Source organism: Cryptotermes secundus, unplaced genomic scaffold (assembly GCF_002891405.2).
Source record: "Cryptotermes secundus unplaced genomic scaffold, Csec_1.0 scaffold22, whole genome shotgun sequence".
Lineage (NCBI taxonomy): Eukaryota > Metazoa > Arthropoda > Insecta > Blattodea > Kalotermitidae > Cryptotermes > Cryptotermes secundus.
The window spans coordinates 3,647,312-3,664,014 of NW_019742961.1; the positions used below are offsets into that span (position 1 = coordinate 3,647,312).

General features: G+C 41.7%; 1 protein-coding gene across 9 annotated transcripts in view; it reads right to left on the reverse strand.

The window, feature by feature from the left end:
• Positions 1-16,703, reverse strand: part of LOC111873397 (protein numb) — a 214,496-nt gene that overhangs the window by 134,302 nt on the left and 63,491 nt on the right. The window contains exon 2 of one of the 9 annotated variants that reach the window (XM_023868069.2): positions 7,867-8,624. The exons of 6 other annotated variants lie outside the window; for them this stretch is intronic. In XM_023868069.2, the coding sequence (XP_023723837.1) occupies positions 7,867-7,944 (78 nt within the window). In that variant the 5' untranslated portion in view covers positions 7,945-8,624. Of the gene's footprint in view, positions 1-7,866; positions 8,651-16,703 lie in introns of all 9 variants that reach the window. 2 more of the 9 variants (XM_023868070.2, XM_033755074.1) reach the window with 2 other exon arrangements.

Sequence of the window (16,703 nt, forward strand, 5' to 3'; positions counted from 1 at the left end):
CTTTTTAGTTTTAATGCATGCCTTCGCCTTAATTATGAATGCATATCCACGATAGGGTGGCCACGGTAGCCGAGCGTTCTAATGCATGCACTGTCTTCGCTCGCTCGGAAGCCGGGATCGTGGGTTCGAATCCCACACAAGGCATGAATGTTTGGTATGTGTTTATTCTGTTTGTGTTGTCCTGTGTTTAGGTAGAGGCCTTGAGACGAGCTGATCACTCATCCAAGGACTCCTACCGTCTGTAAAATGATCATGAAACTGAAAAAAAAAATCGGAGGCCCGGACCCAAGGGGGCTGTAGACGAATGAAAAAAAAATCCATGATAGGAATTAGGTTATTTTCACGTACACGTGAAAGGTGCTCCTTCCAGCTAGAAGAAACTAATAATAATAATAATAATAATAATAATAATAATAATAATAATAATAAAACTAATAATTTCGCATTCGTTCACTTTATACTGAATGGCCAAATAATCAACCATTAGAAGCAAGAATGGAAGGAATTTACTCTATAAAATTACTAACGGTGTCCTCAGAAATTTGTTTAACCTGAGAATAGGATTACTGAAATGTAAACGGGTAAAGAGTGTCCCATACCAAATTTCAGCAATATCTGTGGAAAAAATTATGGGATATAAGGCAAATTCCGCTGATGACTTTAAGCAACTTGTGTTTCATTATCGATTAATACGGCTGAGAATCGAAACTGTCCGACTTTACGTGGAAATCTCCCAAATTGAGTTTTAACATCTGCGAAACGGTTTATGAGTAACACGGAGAAGTCCAATTCTGGCGTTATGTAAACCAGGCTCAATATGGATTTGGCTGAAAGTGGGAACAATCCCATACATTTCACTGAAATGCTCCCATATCGACTGTTAAGAAAATCTGCCGAATGGTTTAGATGCTAATATTAGGCCACATACAGACGAAGAGACAAGGCAACCACATAAGACGTTCTTCTTTACTTTGTAAAGATCGCCTATCAATGTTACAGCGTAACTGAAATGTAGCGACGAGTTCCGGACAGGGGGTACAGATACTCCGCGAATCGTCAGTTTCCTCCACCAGCTCACATGTTCAAATCCACCATCGCGAATGGTATTTCGTGGGGAGGGGGGATGAACTGGCGATACCGTTCACGATACGCACACACCTTGCGTATACTTTGAAACACCTATTTGTGTGCGTCATACCTGAATAGACAAATCGTCCCTTTACTTAATTAATTAAGCACAATGCATGAACGCGTATGGGGGAGTGGATGTATAGATCCACGTTTTCTTGACCTCGGCACTAGTTGCACAGGTGAGTGGTCAGCTTCACACACCGGCCGTTTAACCCCCGGAAAACGAGCCCTCGGTATGTGCTCCAGAGCCGGGCGGGCGAGGTGAAGTAGAGAAAATTCTTGACCCTACCGGGAGTCGAACTCTGACCCCTCTGTCGTCCAACCCGTAGCCAGTCGCTATACCGACTACGCTATCCCGGCTCCTGAGCAGAGAACCTTACTGAAGAAAAGCCCCACGGATTCAAACAAGATCTACGGTATGGTGATTTTGTTTCGGGCAGTTTGTTGGAAATGATTTAATTTACTTACATTTGCTCCTTCGCTCTACCCCTCTTTGACGACAGTGCCAATCCTTCTCTCATCCGGCATCTATCGTTAGATTCCTTAACACACGTTACTTTACAAGGTGAGGTCATTAGCCTTACATCGAACACCTAACTTGTAGGACCAGGTGCTACCTTTTGTCTGGCCCCTGCCATTCCACTCGCCTAGCATGGGTGATCACACATTGAGCTCAAGCCCCGCTCTCCAGGCGATCAGGGTACAGTATATGTAACTCTGCCCGTAGTACGCTGAAAACAGAATCTAGTAACTTTCTAACGATAACGTAACGACTTACACGATCATCTGATGATGATGCATCCTTAAAGATGCTTCAGGCTGACTGTAGTAACGAAGCCGCGAGTAAACGAGATTAAGGTACAGAATAAAGGCACTTTTACGGGCGTGATCCTAAGACTGGGATGGGGTACTGCACGTCCTATACGTGGCGGATTCGCAATCCTCTAAAAGTTGATAAACCAACACTTGTAGAGCATGAAATGAAGAAAACTAAATCGATGAGACTGGACGTAAATCAGATCCAATCACAAATTTCATATCAGTGGCCGGAAGGAGGAGTTCTGTAAGTATACAAAAATCAAATTTTAGCGCTACGGCTATGTTTATACAGGTATGCAAATAATTTATTTTGCGCAACATTTCTCGGTGGTCAAATGTTTGGTTTATTATGTCGAAGACTTTTCGGAAAAAGGAGCACGGAAATCCTCTTTACTACACTCTTGTATACATGATGCATTACCATCAAAATGTTCTTTGCCTGTGCGCGCTGCACTGACGAACAGCAAATCAACTGCAAGTTTATCTTCTAAGATGCTCTGATATNACAATATGTTTCAGCAATGTTCTCGACAGCTATTTCAACGTTGACAGACTTGCATACCGGCCAACGGCAACTATTTTGAGGGCCGATGTGGATCTGCGTAAGTGTATGTGAATACCTTGTAATATGACGCGACAAAACCACATTCCACGAACTACCACGTATATTTCCATACAACTGCACCCATTTCGAGCAAATTTAGCTTATAATAGAGGACAATCCTTAGGGAAGTTCTAAACACTTCAAAGCACCCGAAGTTTTAGTTTCATTATCCCCCAAACTTTTTAAAATTCAAAAGATAGCTCTCTGCTTATTGCTCGAGAACTATTCGCTCCAGCGTACTGAGTTTTTCTTTCTTACGTCCGACAGAGCTTAGAGCTTAGAAAATAGAACGCATTGCTTATTCTGAATTTGTTGTAGTTCTTGATAATTTCAAGTTTACAAATAAATTCCAATTTTTATTCCACATGCACAAGGAAAAACTGAAAATTACATCTAAAAAATGTTAAGGGATAAACCTACAGAATACGCAAGGCACAATAGATCAGCGGTCGCGGTGCAAGGGCCAAGAAGGCCCACCCCTTATACAGAATACGCAAGGCGTATTATAAGCTCTATCGAAAGAAGAAGCTAGTATGGTACGATGAATGATAAAGATGAAAATTACATGTGCATTACGGCCGGGGAAAGTCGAGATCACCTAGTTACTAACAAAACTACTTTACTTAAACGCCTACCAGTAGAATTAGGCCCTCTAGACTGTTCCAGTTCCAGAATTAACCTCAAAACTAGTAATATTACAGACAGTCTGTAGTCGCAAGGCCGCTACGTACACAATCAAGTACGAAGAGAGAAAAAACACAGACATCCATATTGGAATGGGATTCGAACCCACGATCCCACCAATACATTTCCTGCCTTAGTCCGTCGCTCGGCCACTACGATCGGCGAGATTCTAATCATCATAATAAAATACGGTTCTGCTTTCACTGCACCACTATTTCTTTAATCTGTGTTATCGGTACTTGAGTTCCCTGTAACCTGATGGTCAGAAAACCCATCAAGATATCTGCGATTTCCAAACAACAAGAGTATATGCCTAATTTTTAAAACAGTCCTACTGCGCGTGTAAATTCAGTAACTTCCTCTACTCGGAATTACTGGCGTTTTCACAACATTCACTAATTAATCCCATGCACTGGTTTTCACGGACTTGGTTTGTTGCATAAAATTGCCCCCTCCCTTTCTATCTTAGTTTCAGATCTGTGCATGCTTTATCAGAATTTTTGTTGCACATTTTTCCTGTTATCTCCCACTGACAAAGGGTGCTCTCAGGTATTTATATAGCTGTCGTTATACTGACTGACTGACTGAGTGACTGACTGTCAGTCGCAGTAGGACTTGGACATATGGGTTGTCCAGTGATTGAGATTAGTTATTTCTTAGGGACTCAAAAGAGCAGGCGTCTAGAATACCGGACGATGGACAAAAAAATAAAAAACAACAGAAATTGTGGGTGTTTCAGTATAATCAGTTTTCCCGTCAAAATGCTGAAGATACATCACAATTCGATAGTTTCGTCTAGAGCAGGGGTCTTCAAACTTTTCGAAACGCGGGCCACATTAGGTAATTCAGCACTTTCAACGGGCCGGATAAAATGAGACATTAATAACTCTAGGTATATGAGTTTTATTGAAACCACACAATTTCATAAACTAAATACAAAGTACGTGAGAATAAATTATTGTATATTAATGACAAGAGACAGTAGCAGCAAATGCTCATATTTTCATCACAAATTATAACAAAACAATTAATGTGAATGATGGAACTCTTCCTGCATTCATAAAATCTGATTAAATTGAGGTTCAAATTTTGAAACGCTAATCACAAGTAGCGACTTTAAATGTTCATCGGATAAATTTGCCCTGTATTTCGACTTGATGTACTTCATCTGGGAAAAAGTTTGTTCACACAGATATGTCGCCTCAAAAATAGAGATAACTTTACAAGCAAATTTCTCTAAATTTGGAAATTGCTCAGAGTTCAGAAATTTAAAAAATTCAATCAAATTTCCTTCCTTGCATTTTGTCTTTAATATGATAATTTTCCTGAAGTTCAATAATTTCCATTTGAATTTGACTTGGGACATCTACAGCATCACAGTCAAACGGATTTTGAAACAATCTAATTTCCTGAGCACTGGCATCCAAATCAGCAAATCACTTCCAAAATTGTTCTTTCAAATCTGAAATGACTAAATTTGCAAACGAGGAAGGAAATTCATCGTCACCCTATTTATGCAACTCTGCACAGTATAGCATATGAACAAAGTTACAATTTTTCACTTGGCTTTCCAGAAGTATCAACTTTGCTCTGAATGCCTTGATAAGTGCAAATAAATCACATTTCTGCACAATTCTTTCGCGGGCCTGATGTGGCCCGCGGCCCGTAGTTTGGATACCCTTGGTCTAGAGCAATCCCCCACGCTGACAGTATGGCAAATGGGAGTGATATGCAGACATGATTCTTGCTTCAAAACTACAGTCTCTCTCTCTGTAGCCTTAATGTCTTAGCTGTTGTTCAAGTTTTCAGCAAAACAAACTACAACATAATATGTATACAGGTCTTTAAAAATTAACTGGCCTATTTGCCAAGGGAATCTAATTCATGATATTTACGAAGTGTTTCAACGTATTTAACAGTTTCCGTTTCACATAAATTCTACGCAAGAAGGAACAAAGTTTTGTTATTGTGACACAAAGCAGTCTTTGAGGACTGTAAGGACCTTATGTATCTAAAGCACAAAATCCTTATCTTTTCCGTTTCCTTCCGTCATGTTTGTACGGTAAATTCTACACCATATGCGATATAACGCATAAAGTGATCTATGTTCGCCACTGGTCTGCCGCTAGACAGCCATAAGCCTGTGGGTCAATATATTGCACATCAAGGCATTTGTCGTTTGCAAGACTTAGGTAGGCCGCACACCGGCATGCGTCAAGACACGATGTCTGCGACATGACGCAAAGAAAGGAGCACAGTTGAAATGAATGAGATTATGAAAACCGCCGCACACCGGTCTGAGTCATGATGATGACGAATCACGAATGAAGCAAGACTGCATCCTTTGTCCCATGTCTTGATGCTTGTCTTGACTCAGTTGGTGTGCGGCCACCCTTACTATCATGCGGCTTAACACAAAATGTATCATATCACATAAGAAATTTTGAAATTAAGAGCATATATGACGAATTCAGTGTTTTTTCTTGCAGTGCACTAGCTCTCACGTAACAGAAACGCAGTTATAATATCCAATTATTTTTTAAATTCTTTACGGGGTTTATTAATTATGCATATAGAAGCTGAATCACGTATTACCGGCATTAAGATTGTGTTTATTACAGGTGTGTTAGACTTAAGATATAAGCAATTCTGTATTTCAGTTATTAAAATTCTCCCTGTGCCTAATTAAGCACCAAGACTTATGGAGGAATAGTGGTATAGCTCCACCATTCTTAACCTTCGCATTAGATGGACGTGAATGGTCTGAATTCTGTTGTTTCAGTAATTATTTTAAGAATCCCCGACGAATGAAGGACACTTCGGGCTTACTACAAGTCACCTAGGATGTACAGCAAACTTCCTCTAACATCTGCGTCTTCAATACTGAAGACAAGTAAACCATCCATAATACTTAATCCAGGTAACAAACTGTCTCGAAGCTGAAAGCAAGGCAGACACTAGAATCCCCCAGTCAGGTATTCATGCAACCAGCTCCCAATGTCCCACCAACATGAGTCAAGGCCAACTACTTCGGAAACTGCCGGACAGTCCTGATTCTCTCTCTGCAAGGAATCCACTATTGCAAACGTTTTTGCGACACCAATGTGAAAATGGGCGCAGTTGTTGCTATCCTCCATACTGTATAAAACTGAAGTAATTTTGTCTTCCAGAGATGTTTCCTTAACGATGTTGATAAAACACGCGATGAGGCTTGTATGGACAAAGGGCTCTGACATACATGGACTAGACCTAGTTCATTTCAATTTCACACTGAAACGTTGGGAACAAGAAATCGCAAGGCCAATACATAATATAATCTCAAATGCACAATACAAATTCTCCAAATTTTTAGAGCAATTACGGACATTATGCGTACTGATATTACGCTGGCCATTGTCCACGTCCTTGATGAAAAATAGTGTTCTACTGTACCAGTATAGGCGCCGGGATATCGTAGCCGGTATAGCGACTGGCTACGGGCTGGACGACCGAGGAGTCGGAGTTCGAGTCCCGGTAGGGTCAAGAATTTTCTCTTCTCCACGTCGTCCAGGCCGGCTCTGGGGTCTATCCAACCGCCTATCCAATGAGTAGAGACGGCTCTTTCCTCGGGAGTAAAGCGGCCGGGGCGTCAAGCTGACCACTCACCTCCAACTAGTGCCGAGGTCAAGAAAATGTGGATCTACACGTATACATCCACTCCTTCATACACCTTCATGGCGAAGTGCTTAATTACAAACGCACAGGGACAACTTTACCTTTTAATTTTTATTTTTTATGAAATATAATTATCACAATACGTGTCAAACGTATTTTTCTTATATATTATCATTTTCGGTATGACAACTTCTGTCTGAAAAGTATACAATTTTCATTAGTACGTTTGTTCTTTCTCATCACAACCCAGAACCAATGAATTTTACTTTCCAGGACTGGCCAGTATTAAAAGTACACAAGGCCAATTTGCTATACAGTCTCGCCTGGTTGTTGACACAAAACTTTCTACGCTGCAATCAAAATACGAAATTATTTAGGGCTGGGAGGAGTAGGGAGAATCTATAACAAATGAAATGACCTAATTTTTTTAAAAGTAGGTCTAGTTTCAATTAGGACATTAAGTAAATGGAAACAAACTGAGGGTGTTTGAGAACAGGGTGCTGAGGAGAATATTTGGACCGAAGAGGGATGAAATGGTTGGAGGTCGGAGAAAACTGCATAATGAGGAGCTTCATGGCTTGTACTCTTCTCCAAGTATAATTAGAATGATCAAGACAAGGAGGATGAGCTGGGAAGGGCATGATGGCAAAGAGGAAGGTATATAGGATGTTGGTGGGAAAGGCAGAAAGACACAAACTACTAGAAGATCAAGAAATAGGTGAGACTGGTGTTAAAATTAATATTAGTAATGAGATATGGTGGGGTGGTATGGACTGGATCGATCTGGCTCAGGATAGGTCAGTGGAGGGCTCTTGTGAACACAGTAATGTACCTTCGGGTTCCATAAGGTGCTGGGAAATCCTTGAGTAGCTGCACAACTGGCGACTTTTCAAGGAGTCAGTCATTGATGAGAGACATGTTAAAGCAGATCATTACAATTGGACATTTCAGGTATAAGATCCAAAGATACATACCTTCATATGTCTGAGGGATCTTCGAGCAGCCTTTGCTCTATCCAAAGGCTCGTGATGAGTTGAAGAATTCTGACCCATTATTGCTGATTCTGCACCAATCCAAGCGAACGGTATTCCACACTTCAGTAATTATTATCAAATAACACTATATACTGCACTCACACTTCAAAATTACACAGTTGTGCCTGAAGTGAATTCAGTTTCCTTCTTCCTTGTTACAAAGGCACATTATAATGAAACAAAACTCATATCACAGACTATATTTTTTTGTTCACACGGAACATTCTAGCACCATCAGGATTTAAAAGCACGTTGGAAGAATAATCTGGTGTCCTACACGTATTTATAGCACAAATTAGACACGATATACACCAAAACTTGCCACATAAAACTGAACACAGGGGCTTGACGTTAGGATGAAGTTCACAGAACTTGAGCAGCAATTTTTACTCAAGGAGCCGAACACCGTCAACAGCGCGCGCAGTGTCTGTATCTGTGATTAACCGCACACCAAACTGAAACGTCCATGTCTCCTGATGAGCAACACCAACAGCTTTCTACGTATAGTTACACAATACTGTCTTCATACAATTCGCAGCAAGACCCCGGAGGTAGCAGAAGGTGTGTTGGTATGCAAAATGACGAGCGCTACGAACTTCCTCTTGCAGCCCGCTGTCCCTCCTTTAACCACTCTGTCTGAATGCAGCCGCTTCCCTCGTTCCCTCACCGTTGCCAGCTTGCTTGTACCTACCAAACCACTTACCACATTTCTATACGCCTGAAACTTATACAATGACTACTACCTGGAGCAGATGTACAGACCATTCCAAAAGCATTAAACCCTACGTATGCTACATGTGTTGCACGCCATACAAAGGTCTATTGTAGTCAGGGGAGGACAGTCAATGACAGCTGTTTCCACCCTTAGGAATTCATGACGTCAGGCTAAAACTGTTGAGAACAGATATCTGAGGCCTGCTGAGACATGTAGTGAGTGTACGCGTATGTTTGTGTGTGTAGACACACCATTTACTTATTCCTGGGGTTTGCATGCCTTAATACGCCAAAAGATGGATGACATTAATCTGAAGTAGGGCGAGTGACATATCAAGAAAGTATCCGTTTCGAATCCTGGTTTACTGGTTTTTCACGGTTTCCTTCATCTGTGTGGGGGAATGTGCTACTAAGGCTTCCCAATCCACAATACCAGCCCACCACTCACTTTCCGCAACTCAGGCAGCATCGTGAAATAATTGAAAAAAAAAAAACGAGAAAGACAAAATTCTTGGATCTGAGGTGACTATGAAGAGTACGGCATTCAGGGTTGTAACACTATGCAGTTCGGAGACAACCAGACGTTTCGAGGAACATAGGAACATATCGCCTCCATCTTCAGGGTCACAGTGAGACAAGCAAGAAATCCGCAGAAGCTTGCGGTAAAATACTTCAGGAGCGGGTCGCCTGCTTACTGCGAGCTTGTAACATGTAGGAAAGCTACGTACAACCTAATCCATGTTGACAAATACAGCTTCTAACCTGGGATAACGGACCCTCTCCTCATTTAGTCCTATTATGTCTGCCTGAAACACGTGTGAGGGTACGTTACACCTCGAGGTCGCCTTACGAAAGAGAAGTCCTGCGTGTTACGAGACATCTCAAGCATGGCGAGTTTGTTTTCTATCGTATGTTGACTGTACGTTTCTAATGATGACATAATGATCTACGTCAATATTTGATTATGGATCCTCAAAGATACTTCATAGACAGTTCTCTGATCACATTATTAACTGTGTACTACTCTCACCACTGAAAACAAGCTATATGAATATACCTTCATCAAGACTGTCCATGCTGACTCAAAATCTCTTAAGAGAATTTCCATGTGAATCTATGAAAATGATTTTGTAATTTAATTCCCTACAAAAAAGACATATCCACCATATTATCAGGCTTATCTTCAGCTGTGGCAAACACATTTATAATACGCATTGATTTGTAAGGATTAATATGAAATCCTATCACCGTACTCTACTTCTTAACTGAAGTTCAAATCGCTTCCTTTACCAACTAGCCATTTCCCAACTTGTGGTTCCGGTTCCCCTTTTCACAGAACAGTAAATGATTCCTTCTCACAATTGTCATCGGGGACGTAAAGTGTGGTTTCTTATGCAAATACGGAAAACCGTGCAGAAGAGCCGTTTGCAGGAGTGTGCATGGGAAACGGGGCATACATTTTACATATTTCACACAAGCAGACTATTTGCCGTTTGCCTCTTTCTTGCTTGCTTTGCGCTTCGACTCGAATATGAAGGCAGTACGTTCCTCCGAGATGTCTGTAAATTTCTGCCAGACTACACGGCGTCACTCTTGCAGAGTCACCGCTGTGAACACCTAAAGTTATTCTTCAATCTCCTTCTAATTCCTGCAAATGGATTAAGATTAAATCTTCTGGGATGTGAAGCCGTGGAGTTTGGTGGAGAGCATCAAACCCCAGAGGACCTTAATCTTAATATTCACCGCCGTGAGGACTTTAAAATCTAATTTCAAGTGTATATTATCCAAGAGATTTCCGCAGTAAATTCTATATTCAGTCCAAGTTTCCCACCTCCTAATCTGATTCTCAGCTTATCGTACTTACTTACGGAGCTGAGCGAGCCCTTCTTGAGGAGCCGCCAATTCTGCAGCTATCCAAGAATTTTCCAGCATTTTATGGAACCTGAAGGTTCATTACCGTGTTCACAAGAGACCTCCACTGGTCCCTATCCTGAGCCAGATCAATCCAATCCATATCATCACATTCTACCTCTCTAAGATCGATTTTAATATTGTCCACCCACCTACGCCTTAGTCTTCCCAGTGGTCCATTTCCTTCTGGCTTTCAACCAATATCCTATATGTATTCCTCTTCTCTCCCATTCGTGCTACATGTCCATCTCATCCTCCTTGCCTTGATCATTATAATTATACCTGGAGAAGAGTATAAGGTGTACAGGTATACATTAAAAACATCGAATGACCTGTATTAATCACCTCGTTATGTTATATTAAATTGCTCACTTTCTTCACCCTTCTGATCACCCAAATACCGCATTCCGGTTACACGGTTGTCGAGCACTCGTACTTTGCTACTCCCATCAAATTAAGGGACCATGTTTCACACCACAACAAAACCACTGGTAAAATTACTGATTTGCAAACGTTGATCTTCAGCAGAGCGGAGTACAGGTTACGACGTCTGTAATTAACCGGCTACACGAATGTTCAGCAAGTTCTCGTATTTAGTACTCTAAGTGCCTGTTACAAACAGTTTACTTTCGCTACACAGTGCATATACGAGACAATACATGCACCCAGAGAGCGGGTATGTCAGCTTTATTACTGACGAATATTCGTCTAAAATCGATCCATCGCATCGAAACATACGTAAGAATAAACATTCGTAAGGTGAGTATATACAAAAATATTAACTAAAAATATAAATTCATGTAAGAGGCTGACATGGTTTAAATTGTTTTTGGTTTGAATTGCACTAAAATTTTCCACTGCCTAACTGAGCAAAACTGTGCCAAAGAGAATACATTTTATATATCCTTATGCATATACATGGACCGGCACTTGGGCCAACCTAGCCTCTTATCCAATGGGTACCGCGAGCTCTCTCCTTGGGAGTACAGTGGCCAGGGCTAGAAGCTGACCACTCACCTCCATCTAATGCCAAGGTCAAAAATGGCGGAGCTATACGTCCACTGACTCGTACGTCTTCATGGCGTAGTGCTTAACTGCTTAATCAATAAAGTACAGGGACAACTTTATACACACGGACAGGTAACAAAAAGGTAACAGATATTTCTGGATCGTAATGAAACGGACTTAAAATGTAGTATTTTTCGGTAATTATTACCTCTCTTTCACACCTATTCCTTATACAAACGACAATACTGTTCCTGCACGGAGTCAAACACAACTAAGGGGATACCATGCGACTTCATGCGACCTAACTGAATTTTACAGCCGCTTCAAGTCATACTTCCCGCCCTCACAAACAAACAAACAAACAAACAAACTGCGTGGTTCTAGTCTGTAAGCGAACTATACCGACTGAGTGACCGCCGCTTGTCGGCGAAGTTAGTGTCAATTTTCGCGGATAGAGGGTGTCGCGTGGTCAGGGCAAAAAACACCCACGGCCGTCAATTTCGGTTTCCTAGACCGGAGCCGCTATTTCCCTGAAATAGCTCCTCAATTATCCTCACGAGGGTGAGTGGAACACATTCCAGACCCAATATTTCTCACAAAATCTGGTAGCGCCGGGAATCGACCCCGGACCTCTGAATCTGTAGCCAGGAACTCTGACCACTAGACCAAAGAGACGGTCTCCTGCCCTCATACCAGCGTGAAAACATAGTACATGCGTGTAAGCGCGCAGCCGCACATTTCTTATGAAGATTCTGTGTAAATCGTTGCTTAATAGAAAGAAACATTTTGCTCGACCTGAAATACGAGTATAACCTACTTTCTTATCTTTGAGATCGCCCTTTTCAGCATCCTTCTGTCCTTCCTTCCAATTGACTAGGCTTCAGTGTCAGACAACAGGCTTCCTGTAGGATGAAGCAAGCTCCAAGCTTTCATAATCACGGCCCGTGAAGGTTGTCTGCAGTCAGGTGGAGAAATTAACCATCATCACATGTACAAATAACTTCCGATTGATGGAAATATTCTAAACGGATGTAACGGCAAAAGTTTTCAGATGTGTAAACGAACCGCGCGACTACCGCTAAAAGGCAATCCAACGAAGGCCATACACGTTTGAAGCTATGGGTGAAATACGAATGTTCAGCAAACACAAAGCACCTGTAACCCCCTACTCGTTCCTCCTCCTAAGATCAGGATGCTACAGATGTCATAACAGTCATTTTGAGTTATTACAATCATTACCACTGCCAGAGCCTAAAGAAGTCGTGGCCCACTTTCTCGAAGGACTGAACAAATCAAGTACTGGATAGCTCGATCGGTACATCGACTATGCTACGGGCTGGATGACCCACAATTCGGAGGTTCGATTTTCGGCAGAGGCAAGAGAGACTTTTTTTTCCATAAAGCCCAAACTGTCTCTTGGGCCTGCCAAGCCTCCTTCACAATGGACATCGGGGATGTTTCCCCAGGAGTAAAGCGATAAAGGCGTGAAGCTGACCGCTCACCTCCATCGAGTGCCATGGTTAAGAATAGCTTCTCACCACTGCGGCCCGGATTCGATCCTAGGTCAGGTCATGTGGGATTTATGGTGGACAGAATGGCACTGGGGTAAGTTTTCTGCTAGTACTTCAGTTTACTCTGCCAATTCTCATTCCACTAAATGTTCCACACTCATTAATCATCCTGCCACCAACGCTATATAACAAACTGACAAACAAACAAACAAACTCCGTGGTTACAGCCCGCAAGCGAACTATACCGACCGAGCGCTCGATACTGACAGCGTCGTTAAGCAACAAAAAATAAAGATAGCTATATAGCTATAACTCCACTCCTTATATGTCTTCATGGCGTGATTAATTACGCTAAGGGACAACTTTGGAGACACGTAGAACTCAATTAAAAGCGTAAGAGTCGCCGGGAGCTCTCCTCCACGCCTGTGTAAATAACACTGTTTTATAGACTGCAAGATCCAAAGTCGATATTTCATACATACTACACGTATCTTTACGGTTACCGTTCGTACTGTAACTTACAAATTGCAGTCGGAAACCAGCTGAATGGAAAAAAAATGTTTACGGGAAATAAAGTAAAAACAACTCAGAGCAAAACGTTGTTAACTATATGGTCTATTTATTAGTACGCCTTTCCAGCGACTCTGTTTTAACCTCTCAAGTATTATGCAGCTAAAACAATTCTTGCTCTGTAAAATTTGAGATTTTCATGGCGGTGACTATGAAAAATGCCTCCGAAACGTCGGTTCACATAAGATCTACACAGCGCCACATCCCAGAAGATGCATTCTTCAATTCTTGCTCTGCTTATATCTGATGCTTTGTCGGGCTGTGCCCGCTGTCTTTCGGGTCCCTTCTAACGAACAGCCAAACAGTTCCCTGCAAAAGTCCGCATACTCTCCTCTGACGCCACACAACGTCTGCAATTCACGCTGCTAACGTACAGGTTTGGAAAGGAATTAGAATAAAGGCCTATTCATAGTGACCGAGACGTGATGAAAACGTATAAAAGATCAAATGAATATAAACGGATGGACAATATTTGTATCGCAGTTGCACCACACGCATTCTGAGTGGCATAAAATTCTCATCCTAGGTGCAAAGAATTTAGCAGTTTAATGTTTATTCAATGTATTATAACCAAATACTGAATAATATCCATGAATGTAAGATTTGAGGCTTTCACGGCGGTGACTATGAACAAAGCAGTCTTCTGGGATTTGGCGCCGTGTATATGTGGTGTTAACCGACGTTTCGGAGGAACGTATCGCCTCCATCTTCAGGGTAGAAGAAAAAATATAAGAAATCTGCAAGCGAAGAGACCGTGAGAACCGGTAAAAGCAGCTTAATTTCCTCTAGCAGCATAGCCTTTCAGAAATAGTGGTGGAAACATATGAAACGCCAGAAGTTCGCACAGGTGAGTTCTAGGTATCATCTTTCCCACGCATTTCCAAGTCTAAATACTCCTCGAAAAAGTAGTTAAATGTTTGACATCAATTTCCGCAACACTGTGTAGGCCAACAAACATTACAAACTTCCTAAATTTGGACCATGGTGATAAGGGAGTACTGTGATTTCAAATTCAATATTTTAAGAGAAACGGGAATTCCTGGTTCCGTAGTGAATACGAAATTATATTTTGGATTGTTAACTGAAGCCATAGCTGTTTTTAATTAAACACAACACAATGAAATTTCATGACACACTGAAGGTATAGCTCCACGCAACCTCGGCACCAGACGCAAGTGAATTGTCAGCCTCCCTTCCCGGCCGTTTTATCCTTGGTAGTCATTGGACAAGAAGCCATGTAGGTCCCACAGCCGGTCTGGACCATCTTTTGCCCCTGCTAAGAAACAACCCCAATTTCTTGTTCGTCCATATGCAACCTAGTCGCTATACCGACTGAGCTATGTCGGTTCCCACGCGTAACTTTTAGACGCCATTTTATTATCGACATAAATGTGTATTTTTCTTACGGCTTCTAAAGACGTTAAACATGAGTAAAGCTAGAGACGAAGTGAGAGGGGAGCAGAACAATTGTTTTCGTTGAGACGGAACAGGGGGGAAGTGAGGACAGTTACGCAAGCTTTGGAACCGCTAGCGTAAAGTAACAAAGTTTCATTTTAAATTTCCTTGTATATATATATATATATAGTACAAGAGGTTAAAATTAGAATATTAATGAAATGATTGTAACAAACTTAAAATGAGTTTCAGTTCTCTGGGCGGAGGTCAACGAGTTCTTGTTCTGCAACAATGAGTTAGGGAGACAGGTTTATTGGCCATTCTTGCCAATTTATTGGCAAAAAGTCAACAGGTTCAGCAAGTATGGAACGGCTGAGGACTAGAATTCTCTTCAGCGCTGGAACAATAACACAGCATGGCGAAAATAATGTAAAAGTTTCCATCCCTGCTTTTCTTATGTTCACATCCAACCATTCCATGGAGCAGAACCATTTCTGAAAATGTAACATACGCCAGAAAGTAAAATTTCCGCCTATCATGGTGGCCGCACGGTCTAAGCCATGAACCGTCTTCGCCCGCTCGAACACTGGGGTCGTGGGATCGAATCCCACTCAAGGCATGGATGTCTGTGTTGTTCTGTGTGTAGGTAGCGGCTTTGTGACGGACTGATCATCTGTCCAAGGAGTCCTGCCGACTGTGTGTAGGATTAAGAAACTAAAAAGTGGCCGAAGTCCACAAGGGTGTAAAGCCATAGAGAAAGAATTCAAATTTCCCGCCTTTTATGAAATCCAAAGGTTCACTACGTGTTCACAAGAGCCCGCCACTAAACCTATTTGGAGCCAAAATAATCAAGACCACAGTCGTATATGCTACTGATTCAAGATCCATCTCAATATTCCATTCCCACCTACGCCTACTCATTACAGGTGCTCTCTTACCTTCGGGTTTCCCGACAAAAATTATGTATGCATTTCTCACTCCTTCCATGTGCTCTGTAAGAACCATGCATCTCACTGCCCATTGTAATCCAAGCAATATTTATCAACAGCACAAATTATAAAGCTCTTCATTTTGTACTCTTGAGCAACTCTCCTTTCCGAAGCTAACTCTGTAAGGAGCCCCTGACAGTTATGTGTAACGCGAAAATTATCTGCATGCGTTCAGACTCTGACCCCCAACGCTGGGCTGAACGGCGAACGGTGGATTAAAACTCATAAGGTACGAGGTCTTCTTCGAGAAACTGACATTTACTCGCCAATTCAAAAAGAAATACTGATGTTACGGAAGCCAAAGGCTCAGTCCGGTCCATTCACATATGATACAAGGGGTCTTATCTCCCCATATATAGGCTTCGTAGTGCTCTTTACCGTATGATTTTCCATAACAAATGATTGAATAATTTTTGTTTCAATTTCGTGCTCCATGTCCAGCACATATCAAACTTTATAAACTTGGAGGTACTCAAGGTAGAGCCCAAACTATACTGCCCCTTGTGTAATATTTCCATATTACCTATTAGAACCAAACATTTTCCTCGGCACACTGCTTACAATCTAAAACATTCGACTTTCCTGTGCTCAAAATAATCCCGAAACATCTCTGTTGAGTATCATAATAACGAGACTTCCTGCAACTTGAAAGCCTAAACATTCTAAGGATGAACAATGT